Source organism: Dunckerocampus dactyliophorus, chromosome 5 (assembly GCF_027744805.1).
Source record: "Dunckerocampus dactyliophorus isolate RoL2022-P2 chromosome 5, RoL_Ddac_1.1, whole genome shotgun sequence".
NCBI classification, from domain to species: domain Eukaryota; kingdom Metazoa; phylum Chordata; class Actinopteri; order Syngnathiformes; family Syngnathidae; genus Dunckerocampus; species Dunckerocampus dactyliophorus.
The window spans coordinates 9035883-9059288 of NC_072823.1; the positions used below are offsets into that span (position 1 = coordinate 9035883).

The 23406-nt window shown below is 41.3% G+C and overlaps 2 protein-coding genes across 5 annotated transcripts in view; one reads left to right on the top strand and one right to left on the bottom strand.

Moving 5' to 3' along the window:
- Positions 1 to 882: 882 nt before the first annotated feature.
- fjx1 (four-jointed box kinase 1) lies at positions 883 to 2904 on the bottom strand. The gene has a single exon (XM_054776725.1). It carries the CDS (start codon positions 2703 to 2705, stop codon positions 1464 to 1466), a length of 1242 nt encoding a protein of 413 aa, XP_054632700.1. The 5' UTR covers positions 2706 to 2904; the 3' UTR covers positions 883 to 1463.
- Positions 2905 to 5503: 2599 nt separating this feature from the next.
- pamr1b (peptidase domain containing associated with muscle regeneration 1b) overlaps positions 5504 to 23406 on the top strand; it is a 54252-nt gene continuing 36349 nt past the window's right edge. The window contains exons 1-2 of one of the 4 annotated variants that reach the window (XM_054776863.1): positions 5504 to 5797; positions 7663 to 7861. In XM_054776863.1, the coding sequence (XP_054632838.1) occupies positions 7807 to 7861 (55 nt within the window). In that variant the 5' untranslated portion in view covers positions 5504 to 5797; positions 7663 to 7806. The other 3 variants (XM_054776865.1, XM_054776864.1, XM_054776866.1) reach the window with 3 other exon arrangements.

Consider the following 23406-nt stretch of genomic DNA (forward strand, 5'->3'; position numbering starts at 1 on the left):
ACAGCCAGTGCACATATTGATCTCCCAGCAGCTGAAGCAGGTGGTTGGCCTGGGGGGGGAAAGTCTGGTTATACCTGCTTAACCCTGCATACTGCATCTCTGTCGTGACCCACCAGGCAAAACCACAAATCACTGGCACATGCCCCAAGCAGTGAAATAAAGGATAAGGCGGTATTCGAACAGGACGCTCTAATCCTTACATCCGAATACAGAGCTGTGCATGCAGTGATGTTTCCTAAACTTGGCTGAACATAAAAAGTAGGAAAAGAAACCATTTGCAAGATACTGACTTTCCCAAAATCATATTTTCCCCCTGTGAAGATCAGAGAAGTCCAATCTGTGATGGAACTAATAGGAAACGGGCCTTTCTGAAAGGGCTAAATTAAAAACTCATGTGGTGTTGTAGCGAAAGCCTGAGGAAATAATACTGACCTTCAGGCACTCATGCGAATGCATTTTACTGTGCAAATGTAACCTTTGAAAAAACTGTAAACAAAGCCCTCCTCTGCGAGGAAAGCGACATTAATTGGCCTCTCGCCATCTTAGTCTCCAATACGTTTATTTTTTTTCCTCAACTGAAACTATCCAAAAAGACCCTGACGCAGGTAGAAGACGGAAAGTTAGTTAGGAAGCAGCAAATCCTTTTGAAAATGTATCAAATTGTGTCACTTGTCTCCTCCTTCATAATTCCTGGTAAGATTAGAAAGGATTAGCGTTTTGCCATTGTAGCGTGCCTTTGGCTGACAGAACGGCTCAGAGGGAACATTCATGCCAGTACCATGCGTTTATACAACACAATGAGAGCACTGTCATCATCAAGCACAGCGGCTTGCGCGGATAAATGTTTGATGTACCGTAATGACAGGAAAACAGCACACAGCGTTAACATAAATTAGTGTATATTTTAGAGAAAAAGGGATCTTATGGAATGTTACAATTAAACACAAGTTGCTGTACAATAATTACAACATTACAGTATTCACAATGAATATGCTACCTTTTTAAGGCTGAATAAAAAAAGGAATATTACAAGAGTGCACGTACTGCCTATGACAACTTATTGTGCAAAAGGATTTTCTATAAAAGCGACCGGATTCTAACAGAAAGACAGTATTATTTCATAATGGACTGTAAATATTAAGGCTTGGGAGTCCATCTTGAAGATTATATACCACAAGGCAACAATTTAAACGCATATACAACATGAGGGGCTACATGACGTTACCCCAGTCACTAGTGTAGTCTATTCTTTACAAGTGTTCCTCATTAAAGTGAATGTACAACACTGTACAAAGAGGACTTCATAATGTGAGACAAATCTGCTGGGAATTAGGCATATACAAATAGTAATATCAAATACGCATTGCATTTTATCCCTAAGAGGTAGTTCAGTTGGATAATCAAGACAAAATGTGTCCCGGTGGAGTTGCTCATGTTTGGAGACGGCACAATCCATGACATGCTCACAGCTGGCCATACTTCTCTTTGCAGTGTGAAATATGTGTGTACACTATCCCTATCCTGTCCTGAAGCACGGAGGCGTGCTCGTCAGAAAGGAACCCCAACTTGGTGGACAAAGGCTCGCTGTCTCTGTAGAGCTCCAGCAGCCTTCTCCTGGCGTCCCTGCGCCGGTGCAGCTCAGCCACACGCTGCGCCGTCCTCTTCCTGAACACGCACACGGAGTTCAGCACCGTCTGGTGATATTTCTCCCACATGTTCAACACCCGGAAGCCGTGCACTAGCCCGGCCTCGTTGTCGATGAAGACGAGGTCCCCGCGGGGTGTTTTTAGGAGATTGTTGGTGTCCCTCTCCATGATGCGGGGGTCCCACTGGAGGCTGAACAGATTGCTCACCAGCCGGTCAAAGTTGGCTGTCAGATAGTCAAATATGATCAGGTCGCTCCACTGCATGAGATCCAAGAGCTCCGCTGTCGTTTTGTTCCGGAGCTGCGGGTGCAGCCCGCTGCTCTCCTGCCTGAGCGGAGCAGGTGTGACGACCCCGCTCAGGTCGGAGACCCACTCGGTGAGGGAAACCACGGCGCGCTCGTTCCATTGTAATCCCTCTACGTGCGTCCTCACAGCCGCCCATTGTTCATTGTAAGTGTTGAGTTGGGACAGCACCAAAGGCGGCAGGTTTGTGATGCCCAGCAAACACGCCAGGTAATACGTCAAAGTTTCACCTTGCACCTGGTCCGCGTTGATGCCGTAACGCACGCACGCTTTGGAGCCATCTGCGAACGTAGCGAGCTGATTGGACACCCTACCGCATCCTGGCTCCAGCTTCACTACCGGCGCTGTCCTCGCCCTGCCTCGCCAAGTCCGGGCGTATTCCTCCGTGAAGCCAACCGGGAGTAGACCCTCCAGCCAGCCGCTCCAAAATATCCCATCCTCCAAAGGAGAGTCCAACTTGACCGATACCCCCCGCCGAGTCGTCGTATTCCCACTCACATTGTCATCTCGACTTCCCCCTGAGGCCGCACTCAGGTTGTAAGCCTTGAGTTCGGATCCGGTTCTTTGTGCCACCGGGACCGTAAGCAGAGCCCGGGAAGTTTTAGCTGTGAGGTCCACTAGCAATTTGGGGTAAAAAGCCCCGAAGCCCCGTTTGTGTCGCTCCAAGCGGTCCTCCAGTGCGCTCCAGACGTAGAAAACCCCCGCGAAGGCGCCCAGGAAGAGCAGAGCGAACAAGTTGGATGTCAGAACCCTCATGGCTCCTGTTCAGATGCTTATCACCAGCCTCCTCTTTGGGGAGACATTTTGGATTCGTCCTCTACTGAACCCTCTTCATCGTCACTCTGTGGTGATGGAGTGGCTCTCTGTCCCTGAACACATCTCTGCTTCTCATCCTCCTCGCTCGCTCTCTCTCTTTCCACACAACTGCTTGGTGGTGTTGGGTGAGTTTGATTTGTGAAGCTCGGCGGTGAGACACGTGACTCCTGTCCCGGGTTGGTGGGCGGGTCGTCGGGAGGAGCGGAGCAAGTGCACCATACTTGTGTGTGTTTGTGTGTGTGTGTTCTGAAAGAGGGCAGTGAGGAATAGGCAGTTGGAAGTTGTTCTTATAATAAGAAAAGAAAATTTTGGTTAAAAAATATCCCTACTTAAAATATATGACCTTCTGATCTTCAGTATATTTTTATTCAAAGGATTATAGGAAAGACCCATTGGTATGATACATTTCTACACACCTATACAAAAAAACCTGCACAAAAAACGTGTGAGTTTGAGTGTGTCAGTCAGTCAAGACTGAAGTACAACAATCCCTTGTTTATCGGTTAATTGGCTCCAGGCCCAACCGTAATAAGTCAATTTCCGCAAAGTAGGATTCCTTATTTATAAATGCAAGTTTGAGTATAGACAACCTGTTTACGACCTTCTAAATACGTTTTTTTAAATTATTAGAGCCCTCTAGCCATAAAACAACACCCCTATAGTCATCTTTACACTCACATTACCCAATATAGTAGACATAATGGAAATTAAGCCATTTAAGACATAAATAAGACTCGTACGCATGTGTTTTGAGTTGAGTTTTAGCTTGGCGTGGGTTACTGCAGCAACAGTAGCACATGTTTTTACTGTGCCTATTGTGAGATAATTCAAACCTACAATAAAAGCTGTTGTTCCCACGATCAAGTCTGGTGCTTGTGTCTCTCACCGAACATTACAGTGACATTAGTACATAACATGATTACATATCATTCACAGCGACTTTGATTGTGTCTTCTGAATGCCTTAATTTTGTATTCTAGTTCATTTATCCATTTTTATGCTTGGGAATGCTTAATTTAGGTAAAATATATCTAAAATCTACTTAAGTATGGATGTTTTGACTAATAATTGACTGTATTAAAAGCCGTAAAATCCAAAGCACAAACGACTGTATGCTACAGCGTAGTCACTACGCCGGCCATTCTGATGGCGTATTGTTCCTTATAGCTTTTCCAGCTTTTCCAGGGCATGAGTCCATGAATTGCAATTTTCTGCCAAAACGCTAGGGGAGCTGTTGTCCTGAGAGTGAGCAACCACAACTCTTGTTGACTTAACTATTTAACTTCCTGCGTAGAGAACAATGGCAGCTGAAGCGACATCCAGGTTGTTGTTGGAGCTGGAACTAATCTTTCTGAAACAACAGTCACTTTTATACACGCCTTCATTTGCTATGTTTTGGTGGACTTTTCCGTTTACCTGTCTTAGACGGCAGTGACAAGCACCTTCCAGCTCATGCACGCCCCCACCCTTCCAGGATGTATGACATTTCCCTGTATTTTATTGTCTGATTAGCAAGAATAATGACGTCTTACAGTAAAGACAACACATGGACTGAGGAAAGCCATGGTGTATAATAAGTGTTTCTGAAACATGATGTTACTAGCAACATGCTGACAACTCAGTGCACTCACAGAGTGCACTCAGACGGTAGTTGCGGACTAAATTGAGAAGAGACGCTCACGGCAATCTCATTTTAGGTTTCTGCCCTTTATTGCATGAGGAAATGTGCAAATTCAGTGACTTTTACCTAAGAAAATGTAAAAAAAACAGTTGGAAGCGTACAGAAAACACATTTAAAATACACTTCAATGGACATATATTAATATTGTTATCATTATTTTTTTGTATTTTTCAGCATGTGGCACGTCACGGTCCTGGTTTCCCTCTGTTACATTTTTTTGTGTGTGTGTGTCTCCTTTTATCTCTTCCTGACTTCCTGTTCCTTGGTTAGACTTCTTCGGTCACACTCTCCTGAAACAGTTTATTTTTCTTACCCTTTTAATTTATTGGCCTAAACCACATTAGCAGTTACATTAATTGTACAAATAAATCATGTATTTTTACTCTATTCAGTTTGAGATGCCACAGAGCAGCAACATTGGCACTAAAGAGGGAAAAGAAATACCTCTAATCTCCACCAAAAATGTTTATTTATTTTGCCTGACTGTGCTTTTCTAACACAACTCACATAAAACGTAAGCCATCAAGTAGATTTTTTTTTTTACAATCTAATGTTAAGAGCTGTTAAAATCAAATTAGCCTCTGCAAAGTGTCAATGTCCCAGATAAGTAGGGAGCGAGGCTTTTAAAAAGACATTCTGAATAAGCGACAAGGACAAGGTCACTGTAGTAGTTGAATTCATGTGTATTGTACCTGAGAATGGCATGTTTTCTATTGTGTCTGCTTATTGAATCCAGCTTTGCATTGGTTGAGTTGCTTCACTTCCACTGTGGGACTAAATAACAGCAACAGTCTCCTGGGGTCTAGACACGGGAAACAAATAAGGCTTAAGTGCATTGCTGGAATTCTGTCGGGTGTGTGTTGGCTGAAGTGGAGTATAAATGGATGGACTGGTGCAGTGTGCAGCAGCAACAACACTCTCTAGTGACGCTTTCCCTCAGCACAAGTGTGGGCATGTTCACATATCAAACCTATCTGTTTCTTGCCATGTGTTATCTTACAGGTCGGCAAAACCACATTCCTCCTCCCTTCCTTCCTCATAAAAACCCACAGAGCTCCCCAGAGGGCCGTAACGGCGAGCTGGCTTTTCTTCACCCGTCATGGCTGCCTGTGGTCATGTGCAGCAGCGACACAAGAGAGCCCAGACCGTCTGTCATTCTGTCCATAAAGACGCAATGCACCCATCAGCCGCCGTTTGAGCTCGCCACAGCTGCGACACAGTCTCTGGTTCTCTCCGTGGTGCCGCTCTGCCTGTGCAGATGGCCAGACGAGGGAACAAGGAGACATATCGGGGATCAGGACAGAGGAAGAGAAAGTGCACTGGGCCTCTGTTGCCTCCTTCATAGTCTAAGGTTAGTTCACACTGAGCAATAACTCATAGTTCCCCTGACACTTTGCAGCACTCTGTCTTCTGGACTGAATAATGAATGTGCACGTTTTCCATTAGCGTTGAAAGCTACAATTATTTCACAGGGACTGACAATTACTCATGCGTTGGGATTCAGGACAGGGTGGGGGACCTCTATTGGGAGGAAGTCATTGTCTTGAATCTGTTGAAAAACAGAAAAACTTCTAAAAAAACTTTAAGTAGGGTCAGGTTTTGTATCTTTTTTAGGCTTGGCTGTATGCTCAAAATCTTGAGATTGTAAAATCAAAAAGCCAGGGCAGCAGATCAGGCTACGATTCAGTAGTGATCATACTTATACCAGTAAGAGTCCATTATAGATATACAGACTTACAGGTGTTCCTCAGTTTCCGACATTCCGTGTCACGCGCTTCCATGAATTCACTAAAAGCTCAGTTTTGGTCTGTAAACATGGCACTCACTCAAGAAGTAGTTACAGCGCACTGCAGAAAAATATGCACCACGCGGCATAAAGATTACTGAATGCTAATGAATGCTAGACGGGTTATGGATTCTGTGCGCTGTTACAAGGAGATCTGGGAAGAGAAGAGGAGGTTATCCCTCCAGACTAGCATAGGGGCAATAATATGTAAGACATAGGGATGAGCGAGTACACCACTATCTGTATCTTTATCTGTATCTCTTCATCCATCTAAATGATCTGTCGTCAGAATGGGCGGGGCATAAGCTGAAAGTGCGTGTGGTTTAACCGGAAATGGATGGGGCTAAAATTGGTACCTTATTTTTAAGTATGAAATTGGCAAGGATTGATCAGCAATTGCTATATTTATTGTTTATTATTCAGCTGTATGTGTACCGTCTATGTGTGCAAGTGATCTGTGAGACTTACTTTTTCGTAGGCCTGTCAAAAATAGCGGTAACTAATTTATTTCATTAATTACGTTAAATGCTTTCGCTATTTAACGCATATGCATAAAGGCAAGCCACTGCTCTCTGTTTATGATGACAGACGGCGGCACAGTGTAGCTCCCCACAAAGTCTGTCGCTCCTTTATAACTTTATTCTGACCTGAACACATCAGCAGGAGTGTAATTCAAACACCATATATGTATTTCCAACTCTAAACTAACTAAATAAACATCTCTAACGCCACTTCCTCCTTCTCACTATACAGACCGCAAGATGCATTCATGAACACTCCGAACATCACATCAACGTCTTTATTATACGAGTATGTTCGGTCTAAATCAGGTCACCAACACGGCGCCCGTGGGCACCAGGCGGCCACTCAGGACCACATGAGTCGCGCGCCAGCCTGTTCTAAAGATAGCTCAAATAGTACCACTTACCTGCGGGCTGCATCTATTTTATTTTTGGCTGCTATTCTTGTTTAAATCACACTTACATGTAAAGTGGAAATGACAATTATATAAAAAAACGCATGTAAAAATTGTACAAAAGACTCTTTTAATAGTGCCCATTCTCTTTTGTTCCTTTAAGTTACCATGTGATTAAACGTAGCTCCCAATTACGATGCAAGATGGGTACATGAATGCTGCACCAGGGAAGCAGCGAAGCTTTGAGAGTTGTTGTCGTAACACGGACCTTGTTTCTGATGTTCAACTAACAGTGTGCGTCTACAAACGTGGGTAACCTGGTTATTTGTCACTCATTCAGTGCTAGACGCTGTTTGCACCGTGATATTGTATTGTGTTGTGTGCCTTAAGCAGTAACTGCTGAGTTAAGTAAGTTAGCCTGGTCAGCATTGCCACCAATGTATTACATTGTTAGCATGCTATTTCAATGTGTTTAGTGTACTGCTGATAGCTGAGATGCTATGTTTCTGTACAGTTGTGTTTATGTCTAGGAAGGGGCGGTTGCTGTGTGTGACTGGTCAATCACAGAGCGTGGAGAGTGAATACACAATGAGGATTTTCCGTCATCACGATTACGGATAATGACGAGCTGTACTCGTTTCATGCTCGTACTCCGAGTATGCGGCTCATCCCTAGTAAGAAGGTAGGCCTGCAAGACAACCACAGGGATAAAAGTAAGGACTTGTTCTCTTTTAATTACTGTTTCACTCTGTCATTGTATTTTTTTATGTATTTTAATGGTGTTCGTGTTTTTTGTCCAGAGTGACTTACGAGTTAATTTAGGTATACTTTAGGTATAAGTTCGGATTTACACCAAAACTCTACTTACATCACAATCTAGGAACAAAACCCGCCCGTAACCCGAGGACCACTTGTAATGTGGACTCATTGACACTATTTCCACAAAAGTGCTCATTATAAATCAAAAGATGGAAGAAAGCAAGAAGAGTCTCCTCTCAGCAACTATAACAGCTTCCACTCATCTGGGAGCACTGTGGACAATTACCATGCCTACAGAAATTGAAATTGAAGAAACAATAGAATTGGCCTCTCTTTTGCAGCTGTAACAGCTTACACTCTCCCGGGCAGACTTCCTCCAACATTTTAGAGTGATTTTGATGAGCATATACTGTAAGAGTTCAAAGTCCAGGCATCTTTCCCAGGACGGCCTAGCTCACAATTTCTGTTCTAGTTCATCGTAAAGGTGTTGATGGGGTTTAAATTAGCACTCTGCGTGGACCAGTCTAGTTCTACACCAAACTCATCCAACAATGGGTCTTCCGTCTTAAATAAGAGGTGTGTACAGCCTATATCCTAATTAGTTAATTCATTAGTACATTGCTCTAAATAGACATAATAGAAATGCAGTAACTGCACAATTCTCCCGGCCAGTCAGTTTTACGTTCCAGTATTTCCAGGACGTTGGCATTTTATGAGCAGTCTTCTGTCTGATGATGTCAAGATAGAAACTGAAGTCTCTGAGGCACTGAGAAGAGTCAGGCAGTCAGCCTACATGAAGAATCAAACTATGGTGCTGGATGAGCGAGCTGTTGCTCTGCAGGGACTTGTGCTTGGCATGCAGCCATCAAGCAACCTTTTTTCCCCCCACTATTCACTGCATTTTTAATGCTTTGTCATTGTCAATTTTCCCATACTCAATGACCAATCAATTAATGGTGGCTAATGAAAACGGAGATGTCACTGAATGCCGCATTACTCCTCCAGTCATGGAGGAAGCACAGAAGGCCTGGCCATCGATCTACTGTACTCATTCCATTTGGTATTCTTGCGGTGGCGGTAAAAGGGCTGGCGGGTTAACCAGTTGAAGAGTGGTCCATTGACATTCTGATGCACAGGGGGGGTCCTGTTATGCGTGACACATCAGGAGAAGAGGAAGGGGATGTAGTCTAGCTACTTGATTAAAGCATCAGTGTCCAATCTCGTGGATTTCACCTCCCGACCTGCATGCCAAAGCCCCTGTTAAATAAATCAGTGAATTGTTTTTACTTTTCCTTTGTGGTAACTGACTTGTTGACTCAAGTGTGCTCAGTGTGTAATGACAATGTTTTCCTTTAAATAACTACAGGGAGAGTTCAAGGACATTTAATTGGACTTGTATTTATTGTACATACTTCATACCACTTCACATGTCATACTTATTGCTACGATATGTAACTGCTCCCCGAGGGTCAGCCGGTCAGTAAGGATTAGAGGTGGTAGTTTCATGTCGCCCTAACATTTCAGCGATAATTTCGCAGCTTGAAGCCTAATGGGCGAGCAGCGTGAAGGATTTTTCTCTCATCGTATCACACTGGAATGAATCTTTGGTATGTGTCAGTGAAGGTGCTATGCTTGTCCTTTTATTACTCCTTCTTCTGCATAATTGAAACCAAGCAGCCACATTCACAGATTACGCTAAGTAGGTTTATGTGGACTTCTAAAAAAAAAAAAAAAAAAAAAAAGAATTATTGCATTAAAACCACTTTTTAAAAGTCTGATGAACACACGCAGACTATTCAATGGGAAAGCTGATTCTTCTTGCAATATCATACATTTTCCAAACCTGCAGAGGTTGTTACCAAGGGTCTTCTGTTCTATGCCCATTTCGAAATTGTTTGTCGTAGGTGAAATGAAAATCTCATGAGTGCAATTCCTACATTATTGAGGTATAGTAGATAATGTATAGATAATATATGCACAATAAAATGAATCTTGGATAACGTTTGGTCTTTTTTTCCTTTCTTGTCTTTTCAAATCCTATTGGGGAAAAAAAGGGCACAAACACCTAACCTGGTTTTAGCGAGTGGCTCTTATATTAACTGTAATTGCATCCTGTAAAATGATTAGCAGTGGAAGTTATTATTGATGTGCTCTTTGCAAACTATGCACACAGTTTCTGCTGCACAGATAGTATGGACGAAGTGCAGGAACTTTGGATATGCAATAAAATTAGTTACCGTACCTGTCTTGTCCGGCACCATCATCAGCGTTGCACGTTTTCAAGAGTTCGAACATTCCTTGGACCTCTGTGAGCGCCAACAGATGTGCACATGTGTATCGCACCTGTTCAAAACCTGAGAACTGAGGTAGTCCAAATTCCATCCTGTCAGTATTTTGTATATGTGTGTGTTCAAACAGACGGCAAAGCGTATTTCACAATGTACAGTAGCTTTCTTTATTCTCAACCTCAGACCAAACAAGCCAGGGTCTCATACAATAACCATCTGAATCTTGTGGAAAACCCCTAATTTATAATTTCATTTTTTAATTTCTTTTCTGGTTTTCCATTTATTTTGTTAATGACGTATACTTTACCGTATTTGACTTTCACTTTCTGTTTTGCAGCAGCCTGTTGTGACACTATATTATCCTGAAGACGTACTTGAAATTGATGCCATATTTGTTGTATATGTTTACTTCTGTCTATATTAAAAAAAAATAAAAATCACAACCGACCTTACGGTCCCCGTCACTACGCAGTACATACCCAGAACGCAAATGGTGCCGCATAACATAATAACAACATAATTCCCTCCTTTAGCAAATTTTTATGACAGCTTCTGCGACATCCCGTGCTGTGGTAGGTATTATTTTTCAAACGTATGAACATAAATGGTCAATAACATATTTCATATATGTAATATATTGGGAGTGACTCTCATGTATAACATACAACAGAACAACAGAACCCATCATTGAATCGGAATGGTGGTTTGAGGTTCAATTTGGACCCTGTGTTCAGCAGGTTACTGAGACCAAAACCCACAGCTCTTAGTCTTGCAAATGAGGTGAAGGCAGGGCCGAGCCAGAACAATAGATGCTAACAAGCCAGTATCAGAGTCGTTCATACCCAATTCAGGGAGCGACACTTCCCTTTTATCGTAGGTGTGAATAACAGGATAGGATTATACCACTGCTCCGCCCAGGCTTAGGGTAACGAACCAATAGGAGGAGGGTGTTGGCACACCAATTCCGCCCACTCTTACTGTATTTAAGGCCTACGCTACCAGCACTTATTAGTTTGCTGACGAAGCTCTTCGGATGAGGAGCGAAACGTCCGACACCTTCTACACAGAAGTACAGATGACGTCTCAAGAAGCCTTTTCCTCAACATACATAAATAAATAGAGTAAAAACACACAAAATGCAGTTATACAGTATTTCAATGTAAACAATCATAAGCAGAGTGCAATGATGGATTCATCTAGAGGAGGTTGTCACGTTCGTCAGTGGTCTGTCTTCGTTCTCTGTCGCTCTAGTTCCTGCCTTCTCCTGGCCTGTGTTTTTCCCTTGCAGTCACACCTTGAGCGGGCTGGAGGCGGGGACGCTGGGCACACCTGTAACTGATTACTCGCCATCCATTTAAGTTGACTGCTTACAGCTGGACGTTGCTGGTTCTTTGGTTCTGACAACCGCTGCCTGCCCCAACGTGGACTCCTACCACGCTACCAGTCTTCGCCTAGCTTCTACTTTTAACCAGGCTAGCCCAGCTGTTACCCAGCTACCCAGCCAGCTCCTTCTATTGTGTTTTTGGACTATTTTCATGGTGATTCCTCGTTCTGCCTTTTTCTGCACCATCGCTTTCTGTTATTCTGTTGGAATTTTGCCTGCACACTTGCATTAAAGTGTTGAACTACATCTAAAGCTCACTGCCTCTGCTTCTCGGGTCCCAACCCCCTCTCCACTCGTCACAGAGGGTTTTTTTCTAAACAAAGAAATACCATCCGTCCAAACATATCTTCCTAGCAAATGCTTTTATGTGAGGACGCATTCTGCACATGCGTAGAACCCAGTTGAGCCGATTGCGTTCCGGGTACGTATTGCGTAGTGCAGACAGTCCCTTCGGCAACACAACCTCAGAGTAACACTTCCTGTATCAGGTTTGTCCGGCCATTTAGCCAGCTGGTTCGGAGAACGTGTCACATACTTCCGTCGCTCGATCATCACATGTGCAGGATTTCACAGAGAAGTGTGACAAAATTAACAAGTTACTTTTTAAAATTTGAAAATAAATAATGCATAATTTACTTGTCAGACTCTTACTGTATGTGGACGACACCTGCTCAGTCATAGTTTATTACTGGAATGCTTACTTTCGTGCTGTTACTTACTTACCTTAGATTTTCTTGTTTTTTTTCTTGTAGCTATCTACCTTCACAGTGCTAATTGTTTCTCCCTACACTGTGGCCTTTGTCCCTCACCTTGTATTGTTAGCCTTTTTATGTCAGTGTTCTTGATATGTACTTGTACATGCCTGCTTTTTGTGAGATTAAATTAATAGGCACTCTTTTTTTTTATGCTTGCCTCCGGATCTGCATCTGGCGTCCAAAACTGACAACAAACCATTGAATGGACGTCTGCATTCATTACATCACATCCCAAGATTCTTTGCGTGCTTCCGTCCAGCCCTTAAAAATGTCAAAATGACGTTGGAAAGCGGGGAGAATCATACGTATTGAGTTATGAATAAGTATTGATTTGTTTGTAAGTTGTAAGTATTGATTTATTTGTGCAAGCAGAAAGCTTGATGTGCGGAGCCTTTGGAAGTAAAGCCTTAAATCTTTCTTAGATGTGGAGAGGTTCACTTTGATCTTTCTAACGCATCAAAAAATACGACAATACTGACCGTAAATATGTACCACGGCAGGGTTGCGAACCACAGTCGCCCGGTAGCCTTGCTATGGATGCGCCATCCTGGCATTAAGACACAGAGAGTTTTGAGGCAAATCAGAAGTCTGACGGACCGTAAAAAACGATCTGCGTGATTCTGAAGGCCGTGGGGCGGATTACACTGATATGGCAACACACAGAAGCTGAAATCTAAATGGACAAAAACATCTTTAACATACACTACTGGAAGCACTGCAGCCAAGAAACACACTACAAAATGAAGTTAATAGACTGTTGGGACTAAATTAATATAATTTAATGGAACAAACACTACAATTTAAGTTTGAAATGTAGGTCGGTGCTTCTGGTAATGGTTGGGCGAGCAGAGAAGGCTTTGCTGGCCGTGACTGCACACCACTGGTGAAGACACAACACCAAGTGTTACATACATACTGTATATGGAACAAGATGAAGTAATTATTTATGTTTGTGTGCATCATGTACATGTTTTATTGGGAAATGATCTGTTTACTTTCATGAATGTTTGCATTCCTGTTGTTAATGTGATCTGTTTATGATAATGGGAGGGTCAAGTTGTTCCCCCAATATTCTACTGTACCTTCGGAGGTAGTGTCTGAGAAATTTTGCATAGCAGGATGTCAGCACAAGGAGGTTTTACCCTCACCAGTCCCTTCTGCCACCCTGCTGTGTTAAAAGCAATGTGACTGTCCCACAAGTATTTTATATGTTGCACCAGACTCTGGCGCTGATGTCATCACGCTCGTAGTTGCCCGTACGACTCTGAACTTTGACTTGTGAGCATCAATAAGAGGCAGTGAAAATAAACATTTGTCGACAATCTGTTTAAAAACCAAGGTCCGTCATTTTTGGACAGAAACATCAACATCTGATGCTGGGGTATAGATTCTGTACTGTGAGCGATAGCGATGCAATTTTAACGATTTGTTTTTGGTTTGGACTTCAGTTACAGTGATAGAGAGCGCGTATTCCAATAACAGTCTTCTATACGTGCTCAGGTAAAGCACCAGTGTCAATAAGCACAAAAGTGCAAACTGTACAAACTGTAGAAAAGATACTAAGGTTTAGCTAAAAAAAACCCAAAAACAACTAAAAGCCCCGTTACAAAATGAAAATACACAACAAGATCAAAACAGGCTGCTTATTTTGCTGTGGTTCGGCCGACGGTAGCCTCTTTTGTTTTTGCAATAAAGAGATTGTTGATCGACCGCACTCCAAAACATGCATGTTAGGTTAATCGGCCACTCTAATTTGTCCCTAAGTATGAATGTGAGTGTGAATGTTTGTTTGTCTATATGTGCCCTGCGATTGGCTGGCGACCAGTCCAGGGTGTACCCTGCTCCTTGCCCGAAGTCAGCTGAGATAGGCTCCAGCATACCCGCGACCCTAGTGAGGATTAGCGGCATAGAAAATGGATGGATGGATGGACCTGAACACTAACTAATTTAAGTTATATACAAGTTGAATTGTGATATTATTATATTGTACTAGATATTATTATTATATTGTCCCTTGGAAAAGTGTGGATGGTTGTTTGTCTGCATTTGCCCTGCAACTGACTGGCGACCAGTCCAGGGTGTACCATACCTCTCAACCAAAGTCAGCTGGGATAGGCTCCAGGATGGACGTCCCTCGCTTCTGTGAGATGTCGTGGATGCATCCCAACTTTTCTGTTCTTCTTTTTCTTCCATTTTGTTGCTGTAGTGACAAAGGTGTTAAGGAAAGAAAGGGGACACATTTAAGGAACACAAGTGTGACCACCTTTGGCAGTTTTGACCCAAAAGGTGGTCTGTGTTGACACAACCCTGGTAGGGTGATGGGTACATAAACAAACAAGCCATATGGAAAAATCCTTTCAGCACCCAAATAAATCTTTTCAGTCTTGTCGTATAACATGATTTAAGCAACTGGCTACTTTAATTAAAAAAAAAATCATTCTCTTGCAGAAACCCATATGTTATCTTTTCAGCTTTATTCCTCTGAACCAAGCTGCATGATTAACATTCTACGTTCTTTGTGATATCAGTAAATCCGACACACTCTTAACCCACCACATAAGACTTATTTTAAAATCATGCGAACACTCAGACACTGCAGTCATTCGGAATCCGCTTTATTTCACTCAAGGTTGTCTATGGGGGGGTTAGTAGGCGGTACTTGATCGTTTATGGCGCTGGTCTTGTGGAACCTGCCTTTTCCATAGGCGTTGCGTGTATTTTACTTTGCCATGCTTCACTGGTGCCTAGAATCTCTCTTGTGATAGATTTGTGCCCCTGGGGACAGGTTTGTTTCACTGTTGGCTGTCAGAACATAGATTATGCTGTTTAAGCAAGAATGATCACTCCTATTAAGACCAAAGCAGACCCAGTTGAATAATTTAATGTTGTGGGTAGCGGCATTGCATGGCTCGTTGCTGATAAAAGGGAGGAGGAGAGAACTGATCAGGATGTGGGAATATGATAGAAATAATGAACTCAAAGTGATTAGATATGCTAATGCCCGGTGACCACTACGTTAATTTCACACATTTACATCCTTGTTTTCTTAGTCTTAGTGTCGTGACATTGTTGATGGTTTAAATCCTTTTCATTTTGATCCCTGCTAATTTTTATGAGTGGGAGGGAAGAAGTCAAGGCATCTGTTCCATATTCCTTACTGTCCAAATCTATTTAGGATTCAGCTCATGCGCCATTGAAGTTTATGGATTTATATGCTCTGACTCCCTCTAGAGGGGGAGAGAGAGAGAAACCACATAAAAATCTGACTGCGCATACAGTATAAACTTACAGCTGCATGATGCAGATTAAACGTGACCTTTAATTAAGAGTAGCTCGACTCTCAGTTGCCAAATTGCGTTTTTGTGCTTTCTCCACTTTTTGTGAGAATGTCGATTCATTCCAAAAAATCGATACTTCTAAATTTGCTTAATTACCTGTGAATACGAAGACTTGTTCGTTCATGCGGTCTGCTACTTTTTATAGTTGTGCCTAGACAGCATTTGTGACAAATAGCCACTTATTTCTGAGGGGAGGGTGATGGTGTGCAGCATTATACGTTATATTCATTTAAAGGTGGAAGCGTCAAAGTACTACTTCTCTGCTATATCACCCATGCCGACGTGTTATATGTGAGCCAAGCATGATGTAACAGTTCTGTAAGTGCAAATTTACTAGAGACAGAAATACACTTCATCAGCTATCAGGGGTATTTATCAGTTTCTCGAGGGCGTTGTGCTATTTCCGGAAAATATCGTCAGCATCTTGAAATATCTCAGTTTGATCAGGTTGTAGATGATTTTGTCAAGCATGTGGTTGTGTTAGTCAAGGATTTATTCAAGATTGTGTAGCATGGACCTGTCAATTCCATGTCATGGCATTTATTTGAAAGATTTGTTATGCAGCTTTTTTTTCTCCGAAGCATTACACTTAAATATGTATCAAGTAGATCTACACAACCAATTTTGGATATTCTTATACTGAATTATTCATTCTAAACAACACTGCTGTGTACATTTATTTTCTAAGGTCAAGGCTTTGTCCTTCCTTTTCCAAAGATGTGTGCATTTCCATGCTTTGCCACAAGAGTCTGCTCTGGACACACTTCAGATGGTCATATGAGTCTTGTAGGAAGCACGGATACTCATTCTTTTTATGTGTACAGTCCTGTATGTGTATGTAGACCTGGTTGGATAAGGACGATAACAAAGAACATGTGCAATACGTAGCCCATAGAGCAGAATAACTCTGATTATGTGTTTGAATGTTTGGTGCACTTGCACAATATAATCAGCTCTACAACTATAACTCCATCAAAAACAACATTTTGACATTTTCGAACAGGTATTAATTTAACAAAATCTGCACTACTGTAGTTTGCAGCAGTGTAGAACAAGACCTTTTTGTATTGGCAGCCTTAGCATGAGGGAGACGGGCTGTTAGCAATGCCTCTCAGTATGATGCAGATCAGTTTACAACAAACTGCAATCACAATAATAAACATATTGTTGAATAAATAACAAACTGAGCATTTTTATATGTCTATAATACCAACTCTGTACTGACTCAAATGACAGTAATCCCTTGTTTATCGCGGTGAATTGGCTCCAGACCCGACCGTGACCAGTGAATTTCCACAAAGTGGGATTCCTTCTTTTTAAATGGAATATTTTTGTAGTTATGGCTTTAGAAACCCATCTACTGTCTTCTAAATACAGTTTTTAACATTATTAGAGCCCTGTAAACATGAAATGACACCCCTATAGTTGCCTTTATATTGGTATCACCTAATATAGCAGATATAATCAGAGAAAATAAGCCATCTATGGAATAACATTAAATGTGTTTCAGATATGTAGAGATTAGGAAGTGACGTCGGGGGTTCAGAGTTGAGTTTTAGCTTGTCGTGGGGGTTATGGCTGCAAAAGTAACCCGTGTTATTATGATGATTCTTCTTCTTATTAGAATTGTTATGTTATTATTATTGTGCCTGTTGTGAGATCATTTAAACCTGCAATAAAAGCCTGTTGTTCTGGCAATCAAGTCTGGTGCTTCTCTCACCGAACAATTACTGACACCTAGTGGCCAGTGTACAATATTACATTCAAATTTGAATGCATCTTTTTGTTGCCTCGTATTTGTATTTTGCATACTTTGCATACTAAAATGCATACATTTGGCAAAAAATAAGTAATAATAAGTAATATTTGCTTAAATATGCATATTATTTTTACTAATTTTTACTAAAACAGGATGATTTATTAACTAATATGTTTGAAAAACCGTGAGAATGAAACCGCGAAATTCGAATATGTATATTGTGCAGGTGTACTTACTGTGGTGGCCAATTAGTGTATATTATTGTTCACCAGTAGGACCTGACAGAGTAAATAAAATCTTGATAACAGTCATGCTCACAGTGAAAATATGTCACATGGTCTAAGTGTAGGTGTTGTACAAACCCATATTGATTGAGGATGCACATTGAATTGTAAAGTATTTTGTCAGATACTAAATAAGTTTTTAAAGAGACTTATAGGCTGAAATCTAATGTCACACACTGAATTGCAATTGAAGTGAAACATTTACTGCCTATGTCGGCAGACTGGTGCATTTTAGTGTCTCATAATGACATTTTGGATGCGACTACATGTTTCTGTCTTATTTTGTTTTTTACATACAGTACTTGCGATGTGAGTATATTTAGTTCACACATGAATAGGCTGATGTTTGCCCTGTACTTGATTACATCGAGACATGCAGAAGGACACCTCCAGTGTTGTGGTGGCTAGGGAACAACAAAACCCGCCCATAAAACAAAAATGAACGGCATTATAAATACACACAAGAGCTCTTGGGCCACACCCTGCGTGCTGACATGCCTTTTATAGAGCACGATCACTCTCCTGTTTGTTTTCCATGTAAGGCCTCATTAAGTGTCTTGTGTTCAATTTAAGAGGGCTTTTTATTTTCTTTCGAGTCTTGCTCACACAACTCTTAAATTACAGAGAGCTTGTTGAGATCGCGACTCCTGTCTGGACAATCCTCAGGAATTACAACCCACTGATGTGGATGACAAAGGGAGCTCTGGGAGAGGAAACGGCCCTCTGGTGCCCTCATTGGACGGGAGAAGAATACTGGAACGGGGTGGTTTATGTGCTGTAAAATATTGAATTTTGTTAATGGATATTTAGTGGGGAGGGGGTTCAACTTTACAATTGCTTAATAGGTCCCCTTTAGGTCCAAAGTCATATCAATTGGCTCATTTCTCTTGCAGCACATTTGTCTTTCCCTGCAGGAACACTCTTAGTGACGTCTTTCCAACATAATAATGTGGGAATGATGCCCCGGTGGTGGAGGGAGGAAGAGGATAAAAAATAGATACTCATGACAGACTGCTGGTTGTCATGGTTCACAAACAACAGTGTGGGATTGTTGCCGTGTTCCTCACCCATGTAGCTATTCTTTGCCATAATCACCCAGCAACAGTCACTCTAAACAGGGATACAGTGACGGAAATGTGTGATAAACAACAGGCAGCCGTCTGGATAACCCCGTGTCTCATATCAGAGACCTCCTGGCTCTGTGTTGCAACCTGTGGGCGGATCTGTTGGAAATTTTCCCTCTGGTGACATTCACTTCTCCTTCAGTCTGAAAAATCCATTATAAGAGTGACATCTTTTTTTTATTCTTCCAGCGTGCTGATGTCTTTCTAGCACGGAGCTTAGTCAGCAATCCAAGGATTTGTAGTTATGCTTATAAAACGCTGATGCACAGAGGACCAAAAGTCATCTTATAAACATGCCTTACGCAAGATTTACAATCATTCATTTGGTGGAGAAGATGAGAATGTGACCTTGATGAAACATTATGCATTTTGTTTTTAAGGGAGGAACCTTACCGCAGGGGATGAACTCAATTTTGCCAAAAAGATACACACTTCCTGTGTGCTTAAACAGCTGCTCTGTTACAAATTTATTAGATTTTTTTCCACTGAGATCTTGATTATGTCTGTGAAGGCCGGTCATTTCTGAATGACATCATGGAGCAATTTACTGAACCTTCCCGTACTAAAAAGGCAAGCAATGCAAGCTTGTTTCTCCTCTACTTGTAGATTTCCATTGGAACTATGAAATGGATTTGGTGTAGAATATGTTAAAGTCAGTGGCAGTCATGGCAGTGGGACCGCATGTAGGGTTGGGTATCGTTTACATATTATCTGGTGCCAAATTGGTGCCTGTGCTTAAACAGTGGCCAAACCAGTACTTAAAAAATGGAAAACGTACATTTTTTGTCTAAAAACTGTGCCTCATGCAAGTTGAACAGAATGGCAATTTCAGTATTTCAATAATATAAACAAAATCACAACAAAGTAATAAGTTCCCCAATATGAAATGTAAAAAAATATATAATCATCATTATTAATATACACATATCACATGCAAAAAAACAAGTGCAAGGTTTTACATTACTTTAAATGCATACATTCCGCACAGTTCAAACAAAAATTGATAATCGATCACAAGTTGTCTGCTTGCGTTGTCATGTTGATGTTTAGAATTCCGGTATTCGTGAATGCACCTCGCTCGCCCTAAGTGTGATTGATGGATAATGAAGACGTGTTGTGTGTTGTTGTAGAAGTGTTGGAATTGAGCACTGCTGTTGGTGTTTTAATGACGGCAATCAATTTTAAAAGAATGTCAGACTCTGTGGTCTGTGGCATGACTGACACTGTATTACTTACACAATACATTACTTGCACAATATCACCTTCAAGCAATTGCAGGTGGCTGAGTCCGCATTCGTTTTGCACCGAAATGAGGGACTCATAGTTAGCCATTACATAGTTTTTTGGTTACAAACGTTTAGATCCGCACCGGTGCCATGATGATATTGAGTCTCGGCACACATCCCTAACCGCTATGGGTGTCACGATACACTCAGCTCATGAGGCGAGAGAATGCAAGATATTGGATTCACGAGGACGAGACTAGACAACATTATTGCTAATTAATGTTTTAACATTACATTTAAGAAAACCACAATGGCAAAATTGTGACAAAACAAGAGTCACAAAACTATGAATGAACTAAGCATGATGCTTTTAATTCTTGAACTTTTTTCCAGAAATTGAAACAAAAACAAAAAATTCTAAAAGTTAAAATAATGACGGAAGTTGTCGTTGCTTCTGTTAATTATTTATGTTGATATGTAGATTAGCTTTATGCTGAACAAACCGCAGTTCCCATGATGCTTAGAGTGTTGTACCAAGAATTAGATCTGAATTAGACTACTATCGCATGTTTTGATAGTGAAGTCATATGCAGTGATCATGTTTTGATCTGACAAATATGAGGTAACTTTGATCAAATGTAGAATTACCGCAGCTTCTACTTGGACATTAACACAGCGGGAGCTGTTGAACTCCACTGGAAAAAAAGCCACACATTGCAAGCGAATGGCGCTGCGAATCCCGAGTGCAGGTTGGATTGCAAGGATTATTGTGTGTGTAAAGCACTTAATGTGTGGTTCCAATCCTCCCTGGCACATTGCCACTTCCATGTTAAGTGTACAGTCATCCCTTGTTTATCACAGTTAATTGGTTCCAGACCCGACCGCGATAAGCGAATTTCCGCGAAGTAGGATTCAATAAATGGAATATTTTCTCACCCGACCGCATGTCACAGGTCTATAGCTGCATGAGTGGGATAAAGAATTATGCAGAGTGCAGGGTGTCTTATGTAATGACATTGGTTTGCCTCTGTGTCTGCTTATTGTCCCACTAACTGCTTTGCGTGTATGATGCCTATTAGCATGGCTTCTTACCACCTTTGTTTTGTAGCATGCCTAGCAAGCGTTTTGATTATTTTAATTCCTTATATCCCATGATGTCTGTTAACTTACTTCCTTGTCTTTCTCCTTTGGTTTTGTGAATTGTGACCTAAATAAACAGTATTAAAAATGATTTAATTTGCTGTTCTCCAAGAGCGTAGTGTCTGAGGTTGTGGCGCTGCCCCCTCTTTCTCCTTTTGTGTGTGTGTACTCACGGGCGTACTACAGCATCCCACCTTATCCCTGGTTATGTCCTACCAATAGGCTTCGGCGTAGGTTTTCATTTACTCACTTTTACACATTTTAACCCTGTATTTTGAAAACAAATCTTTTGTGTTGACACTTTCCTTGCAGTTTCATTAAACGAACAGTTACGTGTCATTAAAATGTTTCCAGCATGATAAGGTTTCCAGGGCTTTGATTATGTGTGTGCCACATATTTGACCTGGTTTATCAGTCGAAACAAATCAAAGCCAGAAAGGGTCACTCTGAATTCCTAAATACACAAGACAGAACTGCATATTATGTTTCTGGCTTAACGTGACGTAACCTTTACATAATATGCATTTTAAGTGAGAAGAATGCTTTGAAGATTTAGATTGACTGTGATGCGCAAAATGAAAACAGTCTTTTTCTCTACAGTCTTGCTAAAAATAACAAAACATATTTTAGATATAAAAGTACAATTAATGACTATGAAGAAAAAAGCGGACTTATTTTTTTGTAAGTCATTTTTGTTTCGTTTTGTCGTCATACAATACTCACTTTAGTGATGACTAAACCAACATCTGTTTTGCCATTTTGATTTTCTTCCTTGTCTTCACAGCAAGGAAAAGTACAATCAGTTACAGCGAAAAGAAGCTATTAACAAATATTCATACTAAAAAACATACACCAAATAAATTATGAATAGTTTGTGAGTCAGTGAGTTGTCGAAACTAAGAAGCACTCCTATTTAGTGCAGCTCATACGGCACATTTTCTCATAACATCCGGTTAAACACTGTTCCCCATTTTTGCGCCACCAGTCATGACCCACTGCTCGAAAACGATATCACCGGTCTGGCTAAAAACAACTCACTGCAGGCTTTCGTCTTTCCTGTCACCTGACTGCCCAGTTTCCACCTCTACAGCTGATGGAGACAGCAGGTTGAGCTGAGAGAACACAAGGGAAAAGGTCTTTGTTTGTTCTTTGTTCAATGTGTATCCATAGAAATGAGGACATGTTGCTGTGATTATTTTTCAAGACATTCGCTTGGTCGCATGAACAGTGAGTGAGATGCTAGCCAAGGACCGTAGAGTGAGACAATGCCATAAGGCAGGGTCTACAGAGAAACGTGAGCTAAAATGCATAAGGTAATGCGGACATTTGTGGCAAAAAGTGGACATGTCTGAGGATAAGTGGATGTGTCATCACCCTTAAATTTGTCAGTGGCCTATCATGATTGGTTTGAATGCCTATTTTATTGCCTAAATACCTGATTGTTTTCACCTTAGTTAGGTAGGATATTCATGCCAGAGTTTGACTGAATTGCCAAGGCTGTAATTCTTATCTATCATTATTTTTTCTGGATAGTGTATACAGTGGCACCTCGGTTAGCATCCGCCTCGGTTAGCATATTTTTTGCTTAACATAGAAAATTTTGCCTTGGTTTGCATAAATTTTCAATACAGTACAATATAGCACACTTCTTCTTGTTTTATTAATACACTGCATGAGTCCATTCAAACTGTGGTTTGAATGTATTTTTTCTCACAATGTCCTAGTCATCAAAGCTTGCTAACAAAATGGCAACCGGAACCAGAAGTCAGCTATGCTGCCCGTCTATGATGTCATCAGTAGTTGACTGTCAAAATGTTAACACAAAACAGTTTTTTTTATAGTTTTAGATGTATTAAACTATTTGAAATGCAAATAAATGTACATTTAAGGTTGCTTTTCCCTTCACTGAAGATGTGACTGTTCCCAAAGACACGATATGGCAGCGAGACGCCACACGGACACCATCTTCCTGTATTGTCATGAGTTCCTGCTTGAATTCAATAGTGTTTATCAAAATGCTGGCGCTTGCAACATTCTTTGGCTCTATTTCGAATTACAGCATTAAGGCGAGAAACACTAAAACAGGAAGGAACAGGAACAGTTAAGAATCACGTCTTCAGTAAAGGTCAAAGAAACCTTCATTTATCCCTTTCGTCCATCATTTATATGTATTTACATGCATTTCAAATGATTTTCTGCAT